The 20,901-nt window shown below is 37.3% G+C and overlaps 1 protein-coding gene across 6 annotated transcripts; it reads right to left on the bottom strand.

Moving 5' to 3' along the window:
* Positions 1–3,576: 3,576 nt before the first annotated feature.
* Positions 3,577–19,093, bottom strand: ubtfl (upstream binding transcription factor, like). 6 transcript variants are annotated; one of them, XM_073849243.1, is made up of 20 exons: positions 18,939–19,093; positions 14,956–15,062; positions 14,653–14,834; positions 14,369–14,452; positions 14,092–14,247; positions 12,934–12,998; positions 12,716–12,836; positions 12,431–12,541; positions 12,200–12,327; positions 9,409–9,550; positions 7,902–7,943; positions 7,683–7,796; positions 7,446–7,601; positions 7,232–7,360; positions 6,686–6,771; positions 6,383–6,572; positions 5,199–5,246; positions 4,661–4,792; positions 4,363–4,479; positions 3,577–4,281 (listed from the first exon to the last, which is right to left on the bottom strand). In XM_073849243.1, the coding sequence occupies exons 2-20, from the start codon at positions 15,011–15,013 to the stop codon at positions 4,180–4,182; spliced, it is 2,163 nt and encodes a 720-aa protein (XP_073705344.1). In that variant the 5' UTR covers positions 15,014–15,062; positions 18,939–19,093; the 3' UTR covers positions 3,577–4,179. The 6 variants fall into 6 exon arrangements, with proteins under 6 accessions (XP_073705344.1, XP_073705346.1, XP_073705349.1 ...); XM_073849245.1 differs by having other exon boundaries at positions 4,363–4,476; XM_073849248.1 differs by having other exon boundaries at positions 4,727–4,792.
* Positions 19,094–20,901: the final 1,808 nt, after the last annotated feature.

The following is a 20,901-nucleotide window of genomic DNA, read 5'->3' as shown; positions in this document are numbered from 1 at the left end:
AATTGGATATTTCTTTTCATCAAAGAATCCTGAAAAATCTGTTTTAAATATTGATAATAACAATAATTTTAAAATGTTTCTTAAACAACAAATCAGTATATTAGAATGATTTCTGAAGGACCCTGAAGACTGGAGTAATTATGCTGAAACTGTAGCTTTGATCACAGGAATAAATTACGCATAAATATATGCAAATAGAAAATATTTACAATATTACTGCTTTTGCTGTATTTTGGATCAAATAAATGCAGTATTGGTGAGCAGAAGAGACCTCTTTGAAAAACAAACTTTTGACTAACAGTGTATGTGTATTATGCAGATATAACACAGCATAAGCATGTAACTACAACCATATGTGACCCTGGACCACAAAACCAGTCTTAAGTCACTGGGGTATATTTGTAGCAATAGCCAAAAATACATTGTATGGGTCAAAATGATTGATTTTTCTTTTATGTCAAAAATCATTAGGAAATTAAGTAAAGATCGTGTTACATTAAGATTTTTTTGTAAAATTCCTACTGTAAACCTGTCAAAATGTAATTTTTGATTAGTAATATGCATTGTTAAGAACTTAATTTGGACAACTTTAAAGGTGATTTTCTCAGTATTTAGATTTTTTTGCACCCTCAGATTCCAGATTTTCAAATAGATGTATCTCGGCCAAATATTGTCCTATCCTAACAAACTATACATCAATAGAAAGCTTATTTATTGAGCTTTCATATGATGTATATATCTCAGTTTTGTAAAATTTAACCTTATGACTGGTTTTGTGGTCCAGGGTCACATATATGGTTCAATTGTTGTCTCAAATTCACCAGTTTTACTTTGTGGGAACTGTAGTTTCTCAGTGTAATATTATTTCACATTATTTGGAACTGCAACAAAAGGGGGCATCCATAAAGGCCAATGCCCGGGGCCTCACAGGACCACAATCTGTCCTTGAGGGCCTGAAACTATTTAAGAGGTCAGGCAGTTCTTTGATTAAACTTAAACATACAGTTTGATTACTCTGCTGCAAAATGAGGAATGCTAGCATAGACTGATGTGCAGAATAAACTCAATGGAAGCACATATGATGAGCAGATGGAATATTTAGAGCATTTTTTAACTCACCGACTCCATAAAGAATCCCTGGAGGAAAAACTAGATAAACGCGAGGATGAGGACCTCATGGCTCTGTAGTCACCTCAACAAAACAACCTTGAGCTAAGACAAAAAAAGTGTTATCATCAGAGAGAGGAGCTAGATAATCAAGTCAATACATTGGACGCCTATTGGAAAATACAGCTTTAGCTAGTAGCTGGTTTCTAGCTGTTCCAAGCTGGTTATAACCACCTTCAAAACCAGCATTTTAAACTGGTCAGTCTGTTTTATGAAACATGTTAGTTGGTCAGTCTTAAACCAGCTAGAAATCATGTTGCAAAACGCATCTTCCAGTTTAAGCAGGATTTTCCAAAGACTTAAACATGTCAGTAATTACGTGTGATTCTCATCTTTCCTAGGAAAAATACAATATCTAGAAAAAGTGCGCCTTTACTTAAGTTTCTATTTGCTGCTGACATCACATATATTTGCCACTCAGGGAAAAATAACCACGCCTTATAACTTACCGAGACAGCTGCGGTTTCACTCCGTATTAACAGCTTCAAAAGTAACTGCAAAGTCAATTGTGCGTAGAGCTCCGTGTTTCCAAGTGGCACCATATTCACCGCATTGTGCTCAATCCAGCGCGCGGACATTACGGGCTGAAATCACATGCCGCTACAGTTACAATGAGCTGGAATGCGCGCAGTGATCTGCCCCATCTGGAGCTGCTGGACAGGAAGCGAAAATCAAGCATGTGGGTCGGAGGGGGCCGGAGGAGGGAATCCTGCACAGGACCACAACTAATGGCAGGAACTGGGAACGCTTAACTTTTAAATGGAAATCTGATACCGCTGGCGAAATGAACGCGTTATGCAGTATTAAATTCAGCCGTACTGACAAAAATGAGGCTTTCGTTCTTTGAGAAAACATCATGCTGATGCAAAACGGTCACTAAATAATTAATGTGCTTCAAAGTATATTAAGGTCATCAAAACCACAAAAATAGAGGTGTATATATGAATGTATATTTTAATTAATTTTAACGTATTTGGAAACAGTGACTGCATTTCAAATAAAGTTAAATAGTTAAATGATGCTTAAGTAAATTTGTTTGCTTTTTGGCAAATATGTTTTGAAATTAGGAAAAAGTTTAAATAAGCATCCTCCATCTCCTTGAGATATATATATATTTTTTATATCAGGACGCGCCATCAATCGGCCATTTTGGCGGCACTGAATGTAAACAATGCCACTGTACCAAACGAAATTTACATATTTAGCTGATTATTGCTGCTGAAAATGGTCAATTATTGTCATGTTTTGGGCTGTACTAATCGGAAAACATCTGGAATACAATAGACTTCCAAATGTTGTAACAAATCAAGGAGAAGAGTGCAAAAAAACTGTCTAAGGGACAAAAGGCATTTGTGGTTGGCCAAACTGAACCAAGGCAAGAATCTTGACAACATCTGGTTTGTTTTTATCGTTTCCGGTAAGGTAGGTGAAATATTAAGCTAATGTATTAATTATATGTGTCTTTACCACCTATTAACTTTAGTTTGTCAAAATATTGTGCCCTTTCCTGCTTACTAAGTCCTTCTCTATATGAGTTAGCAGCTTTCATACGTTTTTTTTTTTCTGTGGTTTAGACAGCATAAATTAGCAGAACAATGTATTCAGTAGTTTATTAACCCTGCAATCAATTTTGTTGTTTACATCCAAGTATTATCAAAACCGTGACGTAAGGGCAAACCCTCTATAGGAAAACAATAAATCCTTACATTTATTAAAATAATAACTCAAGGCAGTAACCATTTAAACAATGTGTTTTATTAACTTATGTTCAGTTATTCTTTTTATAAGTTAACTTTTAACTGTTTTTGAATTGTTCGGATCATCAGTCATCAAATCTTTGTAAATAATTGGTAACAGAGTATATTTACTTTAAATTTCACCATGCCGATTACTCACTCAGATCATGTTTTCATGCCATTTTAAGTCTTACTTTGACATAAAGTGGTTATCTAAGTGTGTGAGACGTTTACGTACTTTTTAAATTAGTTTTCCCATTAAATTAATGCCATTATATCGTTAATTCAGACCAGTCATGAACAAAAGAGGCGGGATTTATCGCATGAACCAATCACAGCCGATCATAGCTAGTCAAATCGCGATAGAGGCATTGCCTCCTCTCACATGACTTTCCCCTATTCATTCTCAACTACCCCCCAGCAACTCAAGACATGCTTTGGACAATGTTTCTTTACAAAAACAAGTGATTTGTACACTTTTTAATGTTATATTTTGTAATATTGGTATTGTTTTATTTTTGTACCACGACTTTTTTACTCATCTAAAATTTTAAGACACTGCCTCCCTTGCCTTCTCTGAGGAATTGCCCCTGATCCAAATACTAAATGTCCCTTTTTTAAAACCAGTATATGAATATCACCTTTCTCATGTATTTGAAAACACGCAACTGAGTACAAGAGAAAAAAAGTGCATTTATTATTGAGGATCTGCAACAGAATGATCCAAACAAGACTTGAGCAGCTCATATAGCCCTCAGAGCCCCAGCAACTAAGTGAGGCAAACAAATATAAACAGGAGAACAGGAGAATTCATCTGCACCATTTCTCCAAGTCTGTCATCCCTAACATCCACCTCAGAGCAACCCTGATACTCTCGAAACTTATAAAAGCTCAACCGGCTTAAATGAACAAATTATTTTCAAGTTAAAATAAAAAGAAACAAAACAAAACAACACAGATTTTAATAACACACCTATTTAAAGGCAATAAAAATTGATGCGATTACCACACATGTAACACAGCTCCTTTAAAAGAGAGGGAAAAAAAAACAAAAACAAAAAACTGTTGTCCGATTGACTTCAAGTCGCATGACACATGGACACGGTGATGGGGAGAGCTGTCGGCCCCCATCCAGTTTTTTTGCCCTGTAAAGATAGGGAGCCAGATTACTGCATGCTGTGAGCTCACAGCTACTGGACCTCCTCCACGTTTTCCGGGAGGGGTTTTGCTAGGGGGTGTGTCCAGCACAGCCCCCTCTAAGAGGGGGTGGGACAGGTTAGTCTGAATCAGAGTCAATACTATCTTCTGATGATGAGCTGCTGGAACCGTCCGATTGGTCGTCGTCCTCATCGTCTTCATCATCATCCTCATCTTCATTCTAAGTCAACATTAGAAAAGAATGAATACCTGCACTAATAATATAGCACATTTTATAGAATTTCATCAAAGCAAAACTAACCTCGTCATCTTCGTCATCTTCATCACTATCAGTGCTGCCAGAGGACTCATCATCTTCATCCTCCGAGTCTGACGTATCTGTTTTGTCATCATCTTCATCCGAGTCCGACGTGTCCTGCTGGAAACCAAGAGTCACACATCTTTCAAACTCTCATTATATGCGCACTACACTATTTTTGCATGTGTACACACATAGCATCAGCACAAATCAATTAGTCGATTTTTTTAAATTGACGAAGCCACTTCATATAGCGTCCACAGCCTGTGTGGGCGAGTTGCCCAGAGAGAGCGGGCGTTACCTTGGCCCGGTACGCCATGGAACGCTTGCCCCCCCCAGGACCCACCGTCGCGGCTCTGGCACCTACCGCCTTCGCCTTGGTGACTCGGACTTTCGCCCCGGGACCTCGTGCTTTTGTAGTGCTTCGCCGTTTCTGTGAGGGCATAGAGAGGGTGGGGTGGGAGTGCAAGGACAGAGCGGCACAGGAAAAAAAAAAAAAACACGTTCAAGCTTAAGCAATGATTAGTAGCTCCACAGTTACAGCCCTAAGAACATTATCCATTCAAGTCATGTTAGTTTGAGTCAAGAGATGTGATTCTAAATGGGGAGAAAGGAAATAATAAAGCCACATGTGATGGCGTGGATAGAAATAGCCTTTACAAGCAAAGTCCATCAACTAAGTTAACCAGGATGTCTCATCTTGCCATGCAGTGCAGGGGGTATCGGTATAGAGAAGAGTAAATCACAATCTCAGCTATATGAACGACTGTGAGAGAGGTAATACTAATATACAAAGCTTTAAGCGTAAGTTACAGCCGCAAAAATGAGCAATTACTTACCGTAGTTGAGAACTCTTTATATACCGCACGCTCCTGAGGGGATAGTGACTAGGAAAAAAATTTAAAAGAAGGAAACAAGTTACTACAAATCTCCAAACTCATTTGCTCACACGATAATTTGTAAAAAGGTCATTGAGACACAAAATTACCCATAAAGTGTGCCAATTTTATAAAAACAGACTCTTTGTATTCATGTTGGTTGTATGTGGTATTGCAAAACTATGGTGATACATTGCTGAAACACGCGTTATTATTTTACACTCAATTATGTCGTAATAACGAGATGTTATGTAATTCTAGCGACATCTTTTCTCTTAATAACGAGATGCTCTGTAGGTAAAACGACAATTATCACGTTAAAAGAACATCTTTTCTTGTAATAACGAGATGCTATGTTGTTAAAACGACATCTTTTCTTGTAAAACCGAGATGTTATGTTGTTAAAAACAGTGTATTTCTATAAATTCAGCAGCATGCAGATCCATGTTTATTTCAGGACTGTGGCGACGGCAATGCGGACAATCGCTCAACACGCTCACATGTAACCATATATCTTCTATAACAGGAAAAACATTGTTTTTATGACATAATACATCGTTATTATGAGAAACATGACATTTTAACAAGAAAACATGTTGTTTGAACAAGATAAAACAAGATTGTCGTTTTAATGACGACATCTCGTTTTTACAACGAAAGATGTCGTTTTAAAATGAAATAACATCTCGTTATTACTAAAAATTATGTGTGTGGCAGCAATGCATCATGGTACAAAACTATTGTTTAGAAAACGTTTAGTTTATTCTAAAAATTATACTAAAATGTAAAAAAATAAATGTAGTTTAAGTTTTTTTTTTGCAGATTTATATGATATTTTATACAACCTGAGTAACGTGCATAAAATTAAGCACTGAAGCCTTGGTTAAAATAAAAATAATAATAAATAATAAATGCTTAATAAAAAATTTATTAAGTTTTTTTTATACTTTTAACAGACATTTTTTATGTTTGACATCAGGGGAGTTGTTTCATTGTTTCATGTTACTTTATGCCACCCCCCCATTTTCATTTTTGGGTTAACTATCCCTAATAAACAAGACAATAAAAAAGCAAAATACAGCATCCAATAATGAACTGAAAGTGTATTTGATTTGTAGAACTGTAAGATTCAACAAACTTCCTACCTTTACCCAAGCTTCAAGCTCAGCTTTGTACTCTAGTTGTTGCTCCTCAACCTGTTTTTTGTATTTGTCCTTCTGGACCTGACTAAGCTTGTGCCATCGCTTGCCGATCTCCACCATGCGCTCCTTCAGGCTGAAGTGATTCAGCTCACCATTTGTTAGGAGTTCCTGAGAGAACATTTGATACCCGCTCCTGAGGATTGACAGTAGAAGATAAAGTAGTATTGAAATGGATAAAATAGTATTTTTTTTTAACATGAAAAGTATGTTTCTCAGAAAGGAAAAAAATAAAAATGTATCACTCACACTGGGGGCTTCTTAGGCTCGCCATCGAATTTTGGTTTTCTTTGTCCCTGTCCAGACAAAACTGTCCTCATCTCTAACAGCTCTCTCTGCAGGATAAAAAAAAAACAAGAAACATGAGCAAAAGGACTTTCTCTCTTATCTCTAAACGCAAAAGCAAGACTTAAGACAAGTTGAAACACTTGTAAAACAGATGAGCAGACTGATAAACCAAAAACTACACGTTTACAGTGCAAAAATATATACTTAATAAACAAGATTTAAAGCACATCAAGAGAATATGCAAGAATAAGCAACAGAACACTGAAATGAAGACATTTAAACATCACTGCAAAAATAGCAAGTCACGCTCATCAAACATAAGTAGAAGTTCCACCAACTTCCACTAGAAACAGCACAAACTCAGCATATACACATTGAGACACAAGAGCATCCATTGCAGACTCCTCCGCCTCTACTCTGGGGAGGAGGAAAGTTAAGGGTGACCAACATTTTGACATTTCTTCAGCACAGGTGAGAAGACAGTGGTCAAAACGTCTGGTCACTGACCACGGTCCGGTACTGAACCTCGTATCGCTTCTGGTCCTCTGCGGCCTTCTTGATCCAAGGAATCTTCTCCTTCTTCTCCATAGCCTTCCAAGCGGCATCCATTGCATTCTGCGCTTTCTTCCTGTCATTCTGTGAAGAGCATCGGTTTAAGGTTATTGTTTCTTCTGCAGGGGGCTCTTTCTATTTTATGAAAAGTCATTAATGTTGCTCCTACTCTGTATTTAGCCAGATAGTCTCCTATCACACTCTGCTGCCACATCTCTTCTGGGGTCTTCGGCGTTTCAGGAAGCCGTGTTTTTTTCTTTCCATCTCGCTTGTCTTTTGAAAGCCCATGTACCCACTGATCCAGCTCAGGGTCACGACTCCGTTCCTACGGCACAACAAGACAAAACTGCTCCTCATTCTGATTCAGCCAACATACCACCAGACCAGCGTGCAAGTACATGCCCACCTTCACAGATGGGGATTTGGCCCGTAGGGGGGTGCCTGCACCCGCTAAGTTCAGTTTGCTTCCTCCCAGCTTCTCCTCTCCCATCACACGCTCCCTCTCTTCATCAGGGAGACTCTGACGGAGATTGAGACAAAGTGTCAAAATAAGTAAAGCCTCCCTTTTAAAGCAGGATCAGGAATTAAACAGTATGTTTTATTAGAATGATTCTTTAGTGCTTACCTCAAGAAACCTCTGAATGTCAATCTCATACTGTTTCTTTCTCTGATGAGAGAGATAACCATAGTGATTTTTAGTTATAGCCAAGCCATTATGTTCATGTAACAACTGTGTTACTGAGAATTTTAATAAAAATGTTAATAATAATAATAATAATAATTATTATTATTATTATTATTATTATTTAGGGCTGGGTTTTGACACAAATTTCACATTTCAATTTGATTCTGAATCGCAAGCTTGCGTTTTCATCCAGTTGTCAGTTTTCAATTCAATATAGATTATTTTTGATAAATATCAGGTACATTACAAGCAGAATTTTCTCAATGAATAAAACATCTGTACACATAGTAATAATACAAATACTTTAGCAAAGTCTGTACTATTTTCTGCTTATTTTGATAAAATAATTTTTGTTCAGTAAATATATTGTCATTAAAATATGTTAATATGAAACAGAAATACAGAAAAAATACAGAAACAAATTCATTTTAAAAATGTAAAGATTCTGAAAGTATTGAAGGAGATCCCATTATAATTTAATAGATTTACAATAATAAAAACAAATTATGTTTTATTATATTATATGATTAATATTGTTTTTAAATATGATGATTTCATTCTAAACATGGTGATTATCTCTAAGATGGACACCCAACATAATATATGATATTTACCATCTGAATCTAACAATGTCGTGTCAACAAGTGGAAAAGTCAGCTAATTATTGTGCCTTTTAGCTCCAACAGCAGGGGGGCTTTTTACCACAAATTCCATACTTGTACATATTCTTTAGTTATTTAAAAACCGTTGGTTTAATTATCTTAAGCAAAACCATTAAGAAAATCATTAAGAAGACCTTTATCTCAAGATATGTTCAAGACTTCAGCGATTCTCATTTGTTACTTAAATCATTAAATATTAAACCAAGCAAGCACAGAATCAACTTTGCGCTGCTGCCCACGATTTCATCAAGGATCAGACAAATTTGCTATGCCACATTTTCCTGCCCTCAAGTGGTTTTAGAGGAAAATAATATCAAAGGCACTTTTTACCCCAGAGAGCCTTTAGCCTCATTGTACCCTAAACGATTTGTTTTTAGTTTTTTTTTTGGAAATGTGTAATATAATTTTTTATCTTTATTTTTTTTTTTAACCTTTATGATTTCTGAAGGATCCTGTGACACTGCAGACTGGATGCTGAAAATTCAGCTTTGCCATCACAGTTATGAATTACATTTGAAAAACTCTTATTTTGAATTGTAATAATATTACACAATATTATTTTTGCTTAATTTAATGCTGTCTTCGTGGTCAAAACAGACTTCCAAAAAGTTTTGATTGGTAATGTATATACACACATATTAAATTGGCCATCAACCACAGAGTTTCCTAGAAATCAGGGCTGGCCATTACTGGTCAACCACAGAAACTTTTCCAGATTGCAATTATTTGACATCGAGTTTTAATATTTCTTTTAAACAAATCAAGAGTGGGCTGTTCTGTCAGACCTGTTCACATCGTTTCTGGAACATATCCTTTTCTTTCTGGGTCATCATCTTCCACTGCTTACTGCACAGCACCATTCGCTCCGTACTTGGCACATCCTTCATGTTTACCATTAGTTCAGCACAGTACAGAGAATAGCCATTTCTGCAGAACAAAGCATTGAAAAAAAATATATACATGAAATTAATATATTCAGTCAAGCCGAAATTATTCAAACCCCTGGCAAATTCTGACTTAAAGTTACTTTTATTCAACCAACAAGATTTTTTTTGACCAGAAATGACACAGGTTTATAATAAGACGATGTACAAGAGGCATCATTGACGCATTCACATTCGAACAAAAAGTGGCATGTCCAAAATTATTCACACCCTTCTCAATAATAAAAAGAAAAACCTTTATTGGCTATTACAGCAATCAAACACTTCCTATAATTGCTAACCAGCTTTTTGCATGTCTTCGCTGGTATTTTTGCCCATTCATCTTTAGTGATGAGCTCCAACTCTTTCAGGTTGGAGGGTTTCCTTGCCATCACCCTGATCTTTAGCTCCCTCCACAGATTCTCAATTGGATTTAAGTCAGGACTCTGGCTGGGCCACTGCAAAACGTTAATGTTTTTGTCTGCAAACATTTCTTCACTTTTGCTGTGTGTTCTGGGTCGTTGTCGTGCTGAAATGTCCACTGGTGCCCAAGGCCAAGTATCACTGCTGACTGCCTGATGTTGTTGTTTATGAATTGTGATGTATTGCTCTTTTTTCATGGTGCCATTTAATGTGATTAAGTTCCCTGGTCACCAGCTAAAAAACGTATCCCACCACCATGTTTGACAGTGGGGATTAGGGGTGGAACGGTTCACAGAAGTCACGGTTCGGTTCGTACCTCGGTTCAGACGTCACGGTTCAGTATGATTTCGGTACAGTGGAGGGAAAAGCAAAACAAAAATGCAGAAGGCAATTAGATGTATTTCCACTCACATACCCAACAACCGCTGAACAACGGCAACACACAGTCCTCGTCTTTTCCACCACTCTCTCGCCTGTACTACTGTAACTGACTGGAAAAGCGAAGTTTTCCCAAACTTGCGATCTAAGGGGCCGTTCACATGTCGCGCCTAAAAACGCGTGAAAAACGCTAGGCGCGCCGCTTTCTTCCTGATCAACAAAGCGCTCGGGCGCTTGCGCTCCGGAAGCGTCTGCCGTTTCTAAGCAACCATCAGCTGCGCACTAGCTCCAAGCCTATGCGTCTCCATGCATTGTTTCTTCTATTAGCGTCAAAATAATAGGGGCTTGACAAATCATAAAGTTCAGGAAACTTGCCCTTAAAGAGGCCGGCGGATCCTCTAACTCTTGTGGAACACCACCACTTGCCATACTCGCTGTCGCTGCTATCTCTGACTCACTCACTCACTGGATGGACCGTCGAGCTGACAAAAAACTGCAGAGTGCCAGAGAATGTAGACGGGCTCTGATAGAGCGCATACATAGGCGGAGCTCGGCTGCATCGACGCCAATCAGAGCTTCAGAGCTAAAGCGGGGCTAAATATTAGCTGTCCCTAAAGAACCCGCGTATCTAACAGTAGTTCCGCATTACATTAATTATTTTGCAGGCAAGTTTTTTTTTATTTTCATACCGTGTATTCTCCGTTTAAATTCATGCACCGAACCGTGACCCCCGTACCGATTCGGTTCGAAACGAATACATGTACCGTTCCACCCCTAGTGGGGATGGTGTTCTGAGGGTTGAAGGCTTCTCCTTTTTTACACCAAATGAGGGCTACACCATTGTGGCCAAACAATTCAAATTTAGTTTTATCTGACCATAAAACAGAAGACCAGAAGTCTTCTTGTTTGTCCAGATGAGCATTTGCAAAGGCCAAGCGGGCTTTTGTGTGCCTTATCTGGAGAAGTGGTGTCCTCCTTGGTCCGTGGAACCCTGCATCCGTGGAACCCAGCGGTGTGCAGTGTCCATTGGACTGTCTGCCTTGAGATGTTGCCACCAGCAGAGCCCAGATTCATCAGGATGGCCTTGGTGGTGATCCTTGGATTCTTTTTTACCTCTCTCACTATCCTCCTGGCCAGCATAGGTGTCACTTTTGGCTTCCTACCACGTCCTGTATTTTTTAATAATACGTTGCACTGTAGCCACTGGAACCTCAAAACATTTAGATATGGTCTTATAGTCCTTTCCTGACTTGTGAGCAGCCACAATGCAATATCTGTTGTGTTGATTAAAACAGCTGTTTCCAATGAATCAGGGTAATTAGGATGCTTTAGAACAGCTTGGACTATTTGGAATATTTTGGATTTTCTCATAGACTGTGACATGAATACTTTTGGACATGCCACTTTTTGTTCAAAACTTTAAGTCAGAATTTGCCAGGGGTATGAATAATTTCAGGCTTGACTGTATATGTGCATATGTATGTATGTATGTGTGTGTGTGTGTGTGTGTGTGTGTGTGGTGTATATATCCTAACAAACCATACATAAATGGAAAGCTTATTCATATTATCAGCTTTAAGATAATGTATACTTTATTAAAGATGATGTATACTATATTTTATTTAACTAATTAAAAAAAAGACCCTATTGACTGGCTTTGTGGTCCAGGGTCACATATATAGACCTAGCGAATTTCAAAACGGTCACCAACATTTTATTTCTATTCTAACAGCAGCATATATTGGTATAATGAGCAAGAATTCAGTAAGATAACACTGCATAAGCTATGCAAAACAACTAAATTAAGAGATTCCTGAGAAAACCAAATACTTCTTAGTGGTTTGAAACTTACGGTGGTGGTTTGGTTGGCCGGCCATCAAACTTGTCCTTGAGCTGCCGTTCAGCCTTGGTCAAGACAGATTTGACGTGTTCGTCAGAGTTTGCATCCGGATGAGCTTCATGGTACACTCTCATGCTGCCCTGTATGAGAAAGCAATATTTTACAAGTTCACAATGTCCTTTAAATCCTTCTAATCAACAAAGACTTCATCACTTTAGCTTCAGTGAGAACACAAAGCCATACCTCATAGTGTTTCTGCAGCTCTAGAGCTTTGCTGATCCATTTCAGCCTCTTTTTGTCTGGTAACTGGGACCACTGTCTACGTAATGCTTCCTTCAGCTCCTTCTGGCTTACCTACGAGCATCAAACATGGAAAAGTGAGTGTAGGTCTTTCCATGAACAGTTAAATCAGATTAAATGCTGTCAAAATTAAGAAAAACCATTTCAATTGAATTTTATGTAAATGAGTGACAAGCTGATTTGTACTCAAGTTGCTATGACAACACACTAAGATTATACTAAGACTACCTCTGGGTGAATTTTCATGTAGGTCTTCTTCTCATGGTTGTACCAGAGCTGCTGCGGGGTCTTGGGCTTCTCTGGGAGGTCTGACTTCTTTCTCTCCTCTATTAAATCTGGGTGGTCCTCCCTAAAAACAACAGAAGCTTCTCAGTGAAATCACCAATAAAAAAAAAACTGATATACATATGCTAGATATTTTTGTGCAGAGGAATGTGGACACTAACTTGAATCGTGCCATGTTCTTCTCAAAAGCCTCTTTCTCTCTCTGGAACTCTTGAATATACTTGAGCTGACAAAAGTAATAGTGCAAATTTAAAAGCAAAACAGATGACCTTCAAAAATTACATTTGCAAGCACTTAACTGTAAGAGAAACCATAACTCAAAACTATGAAAAGAATGAAATACCAGTGAATACCAGTGCTTTACATATTGACCTGTATTGATTTATTTTTTTGTTGTTTGTTTTTGGTTAAAATGCATTGGAATGTATAAGAGAAAGTATATATCTTAGATTACCATTTCTGGTACAATATTTACCAATGGTAATTTTAATTTTGCCATTTAAATTGTCCTGTGGTGGGACAAACGAACACTGAAGTACAAACATTTTCCTTTAAAGTGAGATAAGTACTATTCATACACTTTTAGTGGAATTTGATAACATTTAAAATTATATTTTAATCATTAATAATAATTATTATATTTTATTTCAAAAATAAAGTATACTAAATTATCAAATAAGATATTATGATAGTTTCGGTTCAATGTATATTCAAACTAATAAATCCTTAATTTTTCAAACTTTCTGCCTTTTACAAAGAAAAATGAATTAAAAGTACAACAAATCTCATAAATCACTTGAAATATTGTTACAATTGTAACTGTTATTGATTTATCTCTGAAATTTTTTTTAATAAAATAGCAAAAAAATATATATTTACAATTGAGATGCAAGCAAAATCTTAATAGGTCGACATAACCCTTCTAATTAAATGATTGTTACTGTGTTTTGGTAGTGACATTTGGGGAATTAAAACATTAAGATTTGGGGAAAGGACAAATATTCTAAAACTTTCTGAAAATACAATTTGGGAATTAACTGCACAATTACCAGAATTTTTTTTTTTAAAAAGAAAAAAAAATTTCAACATGTTTCCAACTCTGACTTTGAACCAGTTCTGTAGAATGGCCCATATAGCTTTTCAGTTTCCGTTTTAGTCGTTTTAGTAATTAAATTTATTTAATTTATCAATGCATTCAAATGTTTAAAAAAAATTAAGATTTTAGAAAATTTAAATTTAGAAAAGTAATCAAAAAGTAATTAAATAGGGTAACTTGCAATCTGTAACCAAATACATTTCCACTACCCAGAAAAACGAACCTTTTTCTTTTCAGGAAGCTCTTTGTATTTCTTGGACAAAATCTTGGTGAGATCCAAGTTGCTCATCTCTGGATGGATTTTTGCATACTTGGCTCGCTTCTCCATAAAGAAGCGAAAATAGGGAGTGAGGGGTTTCTTTGGGAAGTCTGGATGTGTCTAAAATAGAGGTAAATACAAAAACACTTTGAAAATAGGCTTTTAGTTGACAAAACACATCAGGAAAAAATAAGAAAAAAACATTAAATATTGAAACTTCCTTATATCTGAGGTATCTCACCTTTAGTTTTTTCCCTTTGTAAGGGTTCTTCACATATTCAATAGCATCAACAATGAGCTCAGTCATTGTTCTGTATTTGCGCACCTAGGGTGGGAAAATCATTAAACAACTCCAATGAATGAAGGCTAATCGTAATTTTAACATTCTGTTTATTATCAAGCTGGCAAACCACAGAGTAAAACAATCTTTACATGGATAATCTAAGTGTCTTTAACATAAACACTTATTACTGTTATTTGGAAAACAGGCACATTATTGCTTTAGCTCATTGGAATTTGGCTCACCTCTGTGGAAACTTTCTGCCATTTCTGCTTACACATGTCTCCAGTGAAAGCCCCGAACCCCACCTTCTCCCAGTCGAAATGTGACTCTGTGGTTTTATACTTCATTGCGTCTCCATCAGGTAGCAGGCTGCGTATCCTCTCCAGCAGTGTCAGACAGTCCTCTTTGCTCCATGTATCTACAACTAAAAAAAAACAGTGCACAAAGATGCATTGAGCATGTCGAATGGCCAAAACAAGAGGGTGTTTTTATGCTTAATATAACTGTAGTGTGTCTGTGTGAATATGTCCATTATGCAAACATACCTGACTCACTTTTGATTCGTCCAGTCTGGGTGCCAGACACACTGGTGCTGCCATTCATGATGACAGAATTCACCAAGCTCCACTTTGACACTTCCCTGGCCAAGTGGCTACATAGAAAAAACAAGACAATTCGAAGCGAGGCTGTAAACATGGGCTAATGATTAAATATGGCAAGCCTTTTAAACATTTAATCCATTTTAACTAATACCAATTTTTGATTTTTTTTTTTCAAGATTTTTTTAAGATTATTAAAACTACATACTAAGTGACTGATACCATCTTTGTCATGGAAAACACTTGTTGGTTCGCACTGAGTTTGCAGTTTTACTGTATATATTTGCTTTAAATCATTTTCAATATCTGAGGTTAGAATTTGTGTGTTGCTGTTGAAGCTAGTTATTCTAGTTAACATGGAAACGATAACTTTTATTGCGTGTCATGACATCACCTCGCGTGTAGTTAGGAGACTGTAACCGTTACCAACACAATTTTATCTTGTGTAACAATTGCTTTTTGACTTATGTAATAAATAGTCATGACATTAGTTTAATTAGAAATTATACTCGAGTTACTGATTTTAATTACAGTTAATTACAGTTTAGTTACAAGTAATTAAAGAATAAGCAACATTAGAACCAAATTAACAGTTACTAGTAAACTGGAATAAGGATTATCAGCAACTGAATTACATACTATTTGGAAACGAATAGTTGATATCCTGAGAGAAATAAAACAAAATGTATAATTTGTTACCAGCAACAATAGAATGTTTTTTTTTGTCATTATTGAGTAGCTATTAGCAATTGAATAACTGCTAGATCGTAATTAAAAGCATTACTGACTAATTGTGTGGATGCTAGTATTTATATTAACTGTGAATTCTATCTGGTATCATATACTAGTATGTATATTACATGTTCCATTGAAATAGAAAAATATATTAGTTCCCACTGCATTACTTAATGGAAATTTTACAGAAAACATAAAAGTAGCACAATTAACAAAAACAGATGCTAGTTAGTTTTAAGGGGGGAAAAGCTTGCCATAACTATGGCAATATGCAAAATAAATTTAGTTAGGTTAGTTATCCTATTATAAAACTGTTAATTCTAATCATTGATTTTGATTGATCAATAGTTGTTTTATTTATGATATTATTACTTACATATTATATATTACATATATTTCAAGTTTATTGCTTATACACATATATATCAAAAACAGTAAGATTTTTTATTTAAAAAAAAAAAACTCTTCTGCTCACCAGGCCTGCATTTATTTATTCCAAAATACAACAATAGCAGTAATATTGTCAAATATTTTTGCTATTTAAAATAACTGCTTTCTATTTGAATATTTAAAATGTAATTTATTTCCGTGATCAAAGCTACATTTTCAGCATTATTACTCCAGGCTTCAATGTCACATGATCTTTCAAAAATCATTCTAACATTTTTTTTTTAATATTTAAAACAGTTAAATATAAATATATATATATATATAAAATATATATATATATATTTTTTTCCAGAATTCTTTGATGAATACAAAGACCCACGATCAGCATTTATCTGAAATAAAAAGCTTTTGTAGCATTATACACTATAACATTCAACATTTCGGAGTCTTTATTTTTTATTTATTTTGGAGAGGGGGGGGGGGGGGTATAGAAATTAATAATTTTATTTACCAAGGATGCTTTAAACTGATCAAAAATGATGATAAAGACATTTATAATGTTACATGTTCTGTTATACCATGTTCTATTTCAGATAAATGCTGTTCTTCTGAACTTTCTATTCATCAAAGAAACCTGATAAAATTCTATGCTGTTTTCAACATTTTTTTTTAATCAGAATATTAGAATGAATTCCTAAGGAGTAATGATGCAAAAAATTTGTTTTAAAATCAAAGGAATAAAATACATTTTAAAATATATTCAAATAGAAAGCAGTTAATTTAAATAGTAAAAATATTTGTAAAATTTGACTGTTTTGCTGTACTTTGGATCAAATAAATGCAGGCCTGGTGAGCAGAAGAATAAAACATTTTGAATGGTAGTGCATGTACAATTTTATAAGATTTTTTTTAACTTTTAGTTATAGTTTCAAAAACAACACTGTCACAGCAATTTGGTGAAGCACAGGGGAATTTAGTGACCTAAAACCTTAATAAACGAGTGATTCAATTTTGTGAATGGTCGTCTAATTGCGATAAGATTAATGAAATGTTCTGGATGTGATCACTGCCACCCAGAGGACCGTGCGCCCATGCTCCGCCTCTGGACCACCTCGACACGGGCGCGTCATCACGCCGTGGCCATACCAGTGCACCAGCAGAAGCGGCGAACGGTGAGAAACCATGACAATGATGCCCTAACCGCACATTTTCAACGCCTATCCATGATCAAACCGCGAATTTCATCTAGTTTCACCTATAGCGATCGGCTAAACAAAGCATCCAGGAAAGGACCAACAACAATCCGGGCTTCCTGCCCGAGTAATGCCACGATTCGAGGATGCGAGAGAAACGCACGTAGCTACATGGTGTCGGGGGTCATCTTGGGAAGGAATGGCAGGAAAAGCTTTCCGTTGGGATTATGTAACCACGAGCAGCGAGATGTGAGGACGAGCACGACCCTTGCTAAAGTGCATCAGTGTCCCTGGAAGCCTCGGTTTCTCCTCCCGTTTTCTGCGAGCGCTCACTATTTACATGCTGCTAGTACGGCACATTCATAGGCGAGTACTTCATTATATGTATAAAGATATTACAGATATTTTATTTTTTGATTTGTTTGACACTACAACACATGCGGGTTGCTTTAACACCTATTTAAATGATTTGAAATGAAACTATTAAATTGTACAACTGAATTTATAACTGGCATCTTCTCGTGTAATGTGTGTGTATTTCACATTTAATAAATACGAACAAATTTAAAGTCCGAGTTTCGGTATTATGATGAGTAAAGAGTCGTGTATATACTTTTATATACTTTGCCAGTATCAAAATATTTACTGAATTTTATTTTATGGAGTGTCTTGTCATTCAGCCCGCAACATCACCGGGAAGTGTCACTGATGCGTCCCGGACGTGCCCGCGTACTTCTCGAGCTGTGGCGTCGCTGCGTGCCCGCACGAGGCGCCGGTTTCCCGGTTACAGTGTCATCCCCGCCCGCACACAAGGTCAACTGAGCTCAAGGAGCTAAAAACACGAAAAATCTCTTTTTGCCTGCAATATTCGAGACTTTCTGTTAACAATAAACTATTATCGACCGTTTTATGTTCATGAGGTATTGCACTAATCACTTCTGACAGAAAGTATGGCATGAAGTAAACTGTCCAAAAATGCATTGTGCTTTATTAAAACTCATGTCAGTAATAAGTGTCCGCATATTTACTTTAATAATTCGTGTGAAGCCCGCGTTAACTGATTAAATAAATGAGTGTAAAATACGTTTCTTGCAGCGCACCGACCGTTAGTCTGTTTCCAACCCCGGTAATGGCGTCTTTATTCCGGCAGGAGTCACCACGCAGCTTCCGCTGGCACGAATGCCTCAGCTAGCGAGCAAGCTACTGGCGAAAGTACGGGGAATATCGGTTACGCCGATTAAAATTGTGAAGTGATGTCTTAAAAATACATATCAAATACCTTCTTGTCGACAATTCAACTGTAGATGCATGCATATTTTGATTTTTTTGCAGAGTTTGTGTCAATATCATAAAACGCTGGATTTTATAATAAAATCAATTCTGGTACGAATATAAATGGTTAAGTGTTTAATTCTGGTCATATGTTCAGTTTTAGCATAATAATACCATGTTTTGGTGAATCAGAATCCAAAACAGAGGTATGAGCGGCCGCTTGTGCCTTCCCTCGCCCCAGAGCACTCACTGCAGAGCCGCCATGAATGTTACAAAGACTCGGGGACGAGCAAATTGAAAAACGCTCTAAACGGGCTGAAAAATCATCGAATCACTTACCTTTTTCAATATTCCGTGGCGGATGTGCTTATAAACTAGCGACGTGTTCGTGTTAAGTGGTTTTATTGTATTTAAGTATCTGTTTTTTAGCCGTAAACCCCGGGGAGTCAGGTCGAAACGAATCCGACAAAAGGAGCGTCTGGTTCGGTATGAAACTCCGCCCAGCGCCGCAGGGGGAGGAACTCCGAGGGAAAACATGCGAGAAAAAAAGGCGGAGGCTGAAACTTAAAAATAATATTTGTTTTTAACATTAGATACATGTCTGAATAATACTGATTGAATGTTTTTTTCATTTTGCAACATTTTAAAGCGCTACTTTCTCAAGCCCTAAACTCACCAAAACAAAACGAGCAAATTAATCTAATAATAAACTACGTTGATATTACGTTAATATATTTGCTAGAGAGTTATATTTTATGTCTGATCATTTACCATGACAAAAATATCCACTGGTTCTCATGCAAAAGAGAGCAGGACTCTTTGCCAACCCTGCAACGGACTTCAAGTGCTAAACCGATTAGTTTGGGTGTCCACGTTCATTCTCCTACCGCTAAGACTCGCAGGGCCTCCGCGCTCCAGAAACTTCGCCTCTGCAGCCCCAAAACACTCGGTTCTAATTAGTGTGTTGAGTTAATCTCCATTTTGACTTTAAACTGATGTGTTGGCAGAGACGATGCGGACTGATGGCTGCTTGTGCTTAAGTTCCCATGGCGTGAACTAAGCGTAAACATCACAGTCAGAAAGGCACCGTTTCCTCCGTTTCCTCTCAGTCTGAGTAAAAGTGCCATTGACTGTATCTCGCCCTCTCATGCTCTCTGATTGTACACAATCGTCACGAGATTTCTTTATGTGAAACTGACCAATGGCACGAGGAAAGGAGGAGACAGATGTGACTGACTCAACCCCCTCAGTTTGACCAGGCCTGAAAGAGATGCTCCATACAGATCACTGGAGTGACTGAGAAACAAGACTATCATTTGTGAGCATTTATTTAGGCAGCATTTTGTCATCGTGATGCTTCATGAACAGTAAGCATTAGTGGTGTATGTGATAATTTCTCTCAGGATTCCTATGGTGAAGTTAAACCTGAAAAAAACCTATTAAAATAAACTAAATTTAAATGGCAATCAAGGTACACAATGTACATTTATCAAGTTATGTTGAGCATCTGAATATTTCACCAGCTAGACAATTTTCTTATTTGCTATAAAATTTGCTTGAAATTTATGACCTATGATTTGAGAGTGAATTGTTCTTTTTAGTGGATCCGCAAAGCGGCGAATTAGTGTTTTTTGATTGTTAGTTGTATTTTGTTACTTGTTTCTGTCACGTTACGTACAAGGAGGTCTGGGTCCAGGTGCAGGGAAAGGATATTTATTAATTAAACAAACAAAGCAAAAGGCCAACACGGCACAAAACTAAACAAACTGAAACACAAAATGAACAAAGCATGAAACAAGATCAAAAGGCCAGGGATCCAGAGACACAGATACAAACCAGACAAAAGACAATGCAGACATGAATGCGGAGTGAGTAGTGGGATCTCTTATAGTCCAGATAGTGATTGTGAACAGGTGTGCGTGTAATCAGTGATAACGAGAAGGACAGGTGAATGCTATCAGAAGTGTAGTGTAGGGAAGGGAAAACAGTGACCCCAAGTGGCTGAGGGAGGCCCCACAGCCCAGATCATGACACTACCCCCTCCCCACGGAACGGCTCCCAGACGTTCCACAAGTCTGGAGGGTGGAGGAACGGGGGAAGGCAAATCAGGGGGAGGGACGGCGGGCCAGGCCCGTGCAGCGCAGTCACCACCACGTCAGGAACAGAGAGCGCGGTTGCCTCCGCGTCCGGAACAGAGAGCGCAGTCGCCTCCGCGTAAGGCGCAGAGATAGTGGCCATGGCCGCGTCCGGAACAGAGAGCACGTTCACAACCGCGTCAGGAACAGAGGCCGCGGTTGCCTCC

The sequence above is a fragment of the Garra rufa genome, chromosome 10 (genome assembly GCF_049309525.1).
Source record: "Garra rufa chromosome 10, GarRuf1.0, whole genome shotgun sequence".
Taxonomy (NCBI): Eukaryota; Metazoa; Chordata; class Actinopteri; order Cypriniformes; family Cyprinidae; genus Garra; species Garra rufa.
This window is presented reverse-complemented; position numbering and strand designations above follow the sequence as displayed.

Excerpts from the sequence above, each read along its gene's own strand:
- ubtfl (XM_073849243.1), bottom strand. The coding sequence starts at position 15,013 with ATGAATGGCAGCACCAGTGTGTCTGGCACCCAGACTGGACGAATCAAA. Across the intron at positions 7,602-7,682 it reads CCAAATCCCCATCTGTGAAG|GAACGGAGTCGTGACCCTGA; the intron begins GTGGGCATGTAC and ends GTTGTGCCGTAG. Across the intron at positions 4,793-5,198 it reads ATAAAGAGTTCTCAACTACG|AAACGGCGAAGCACTACAAA; the intron begins GTAAGTAATTGC and ends ATGCCCTCACAG.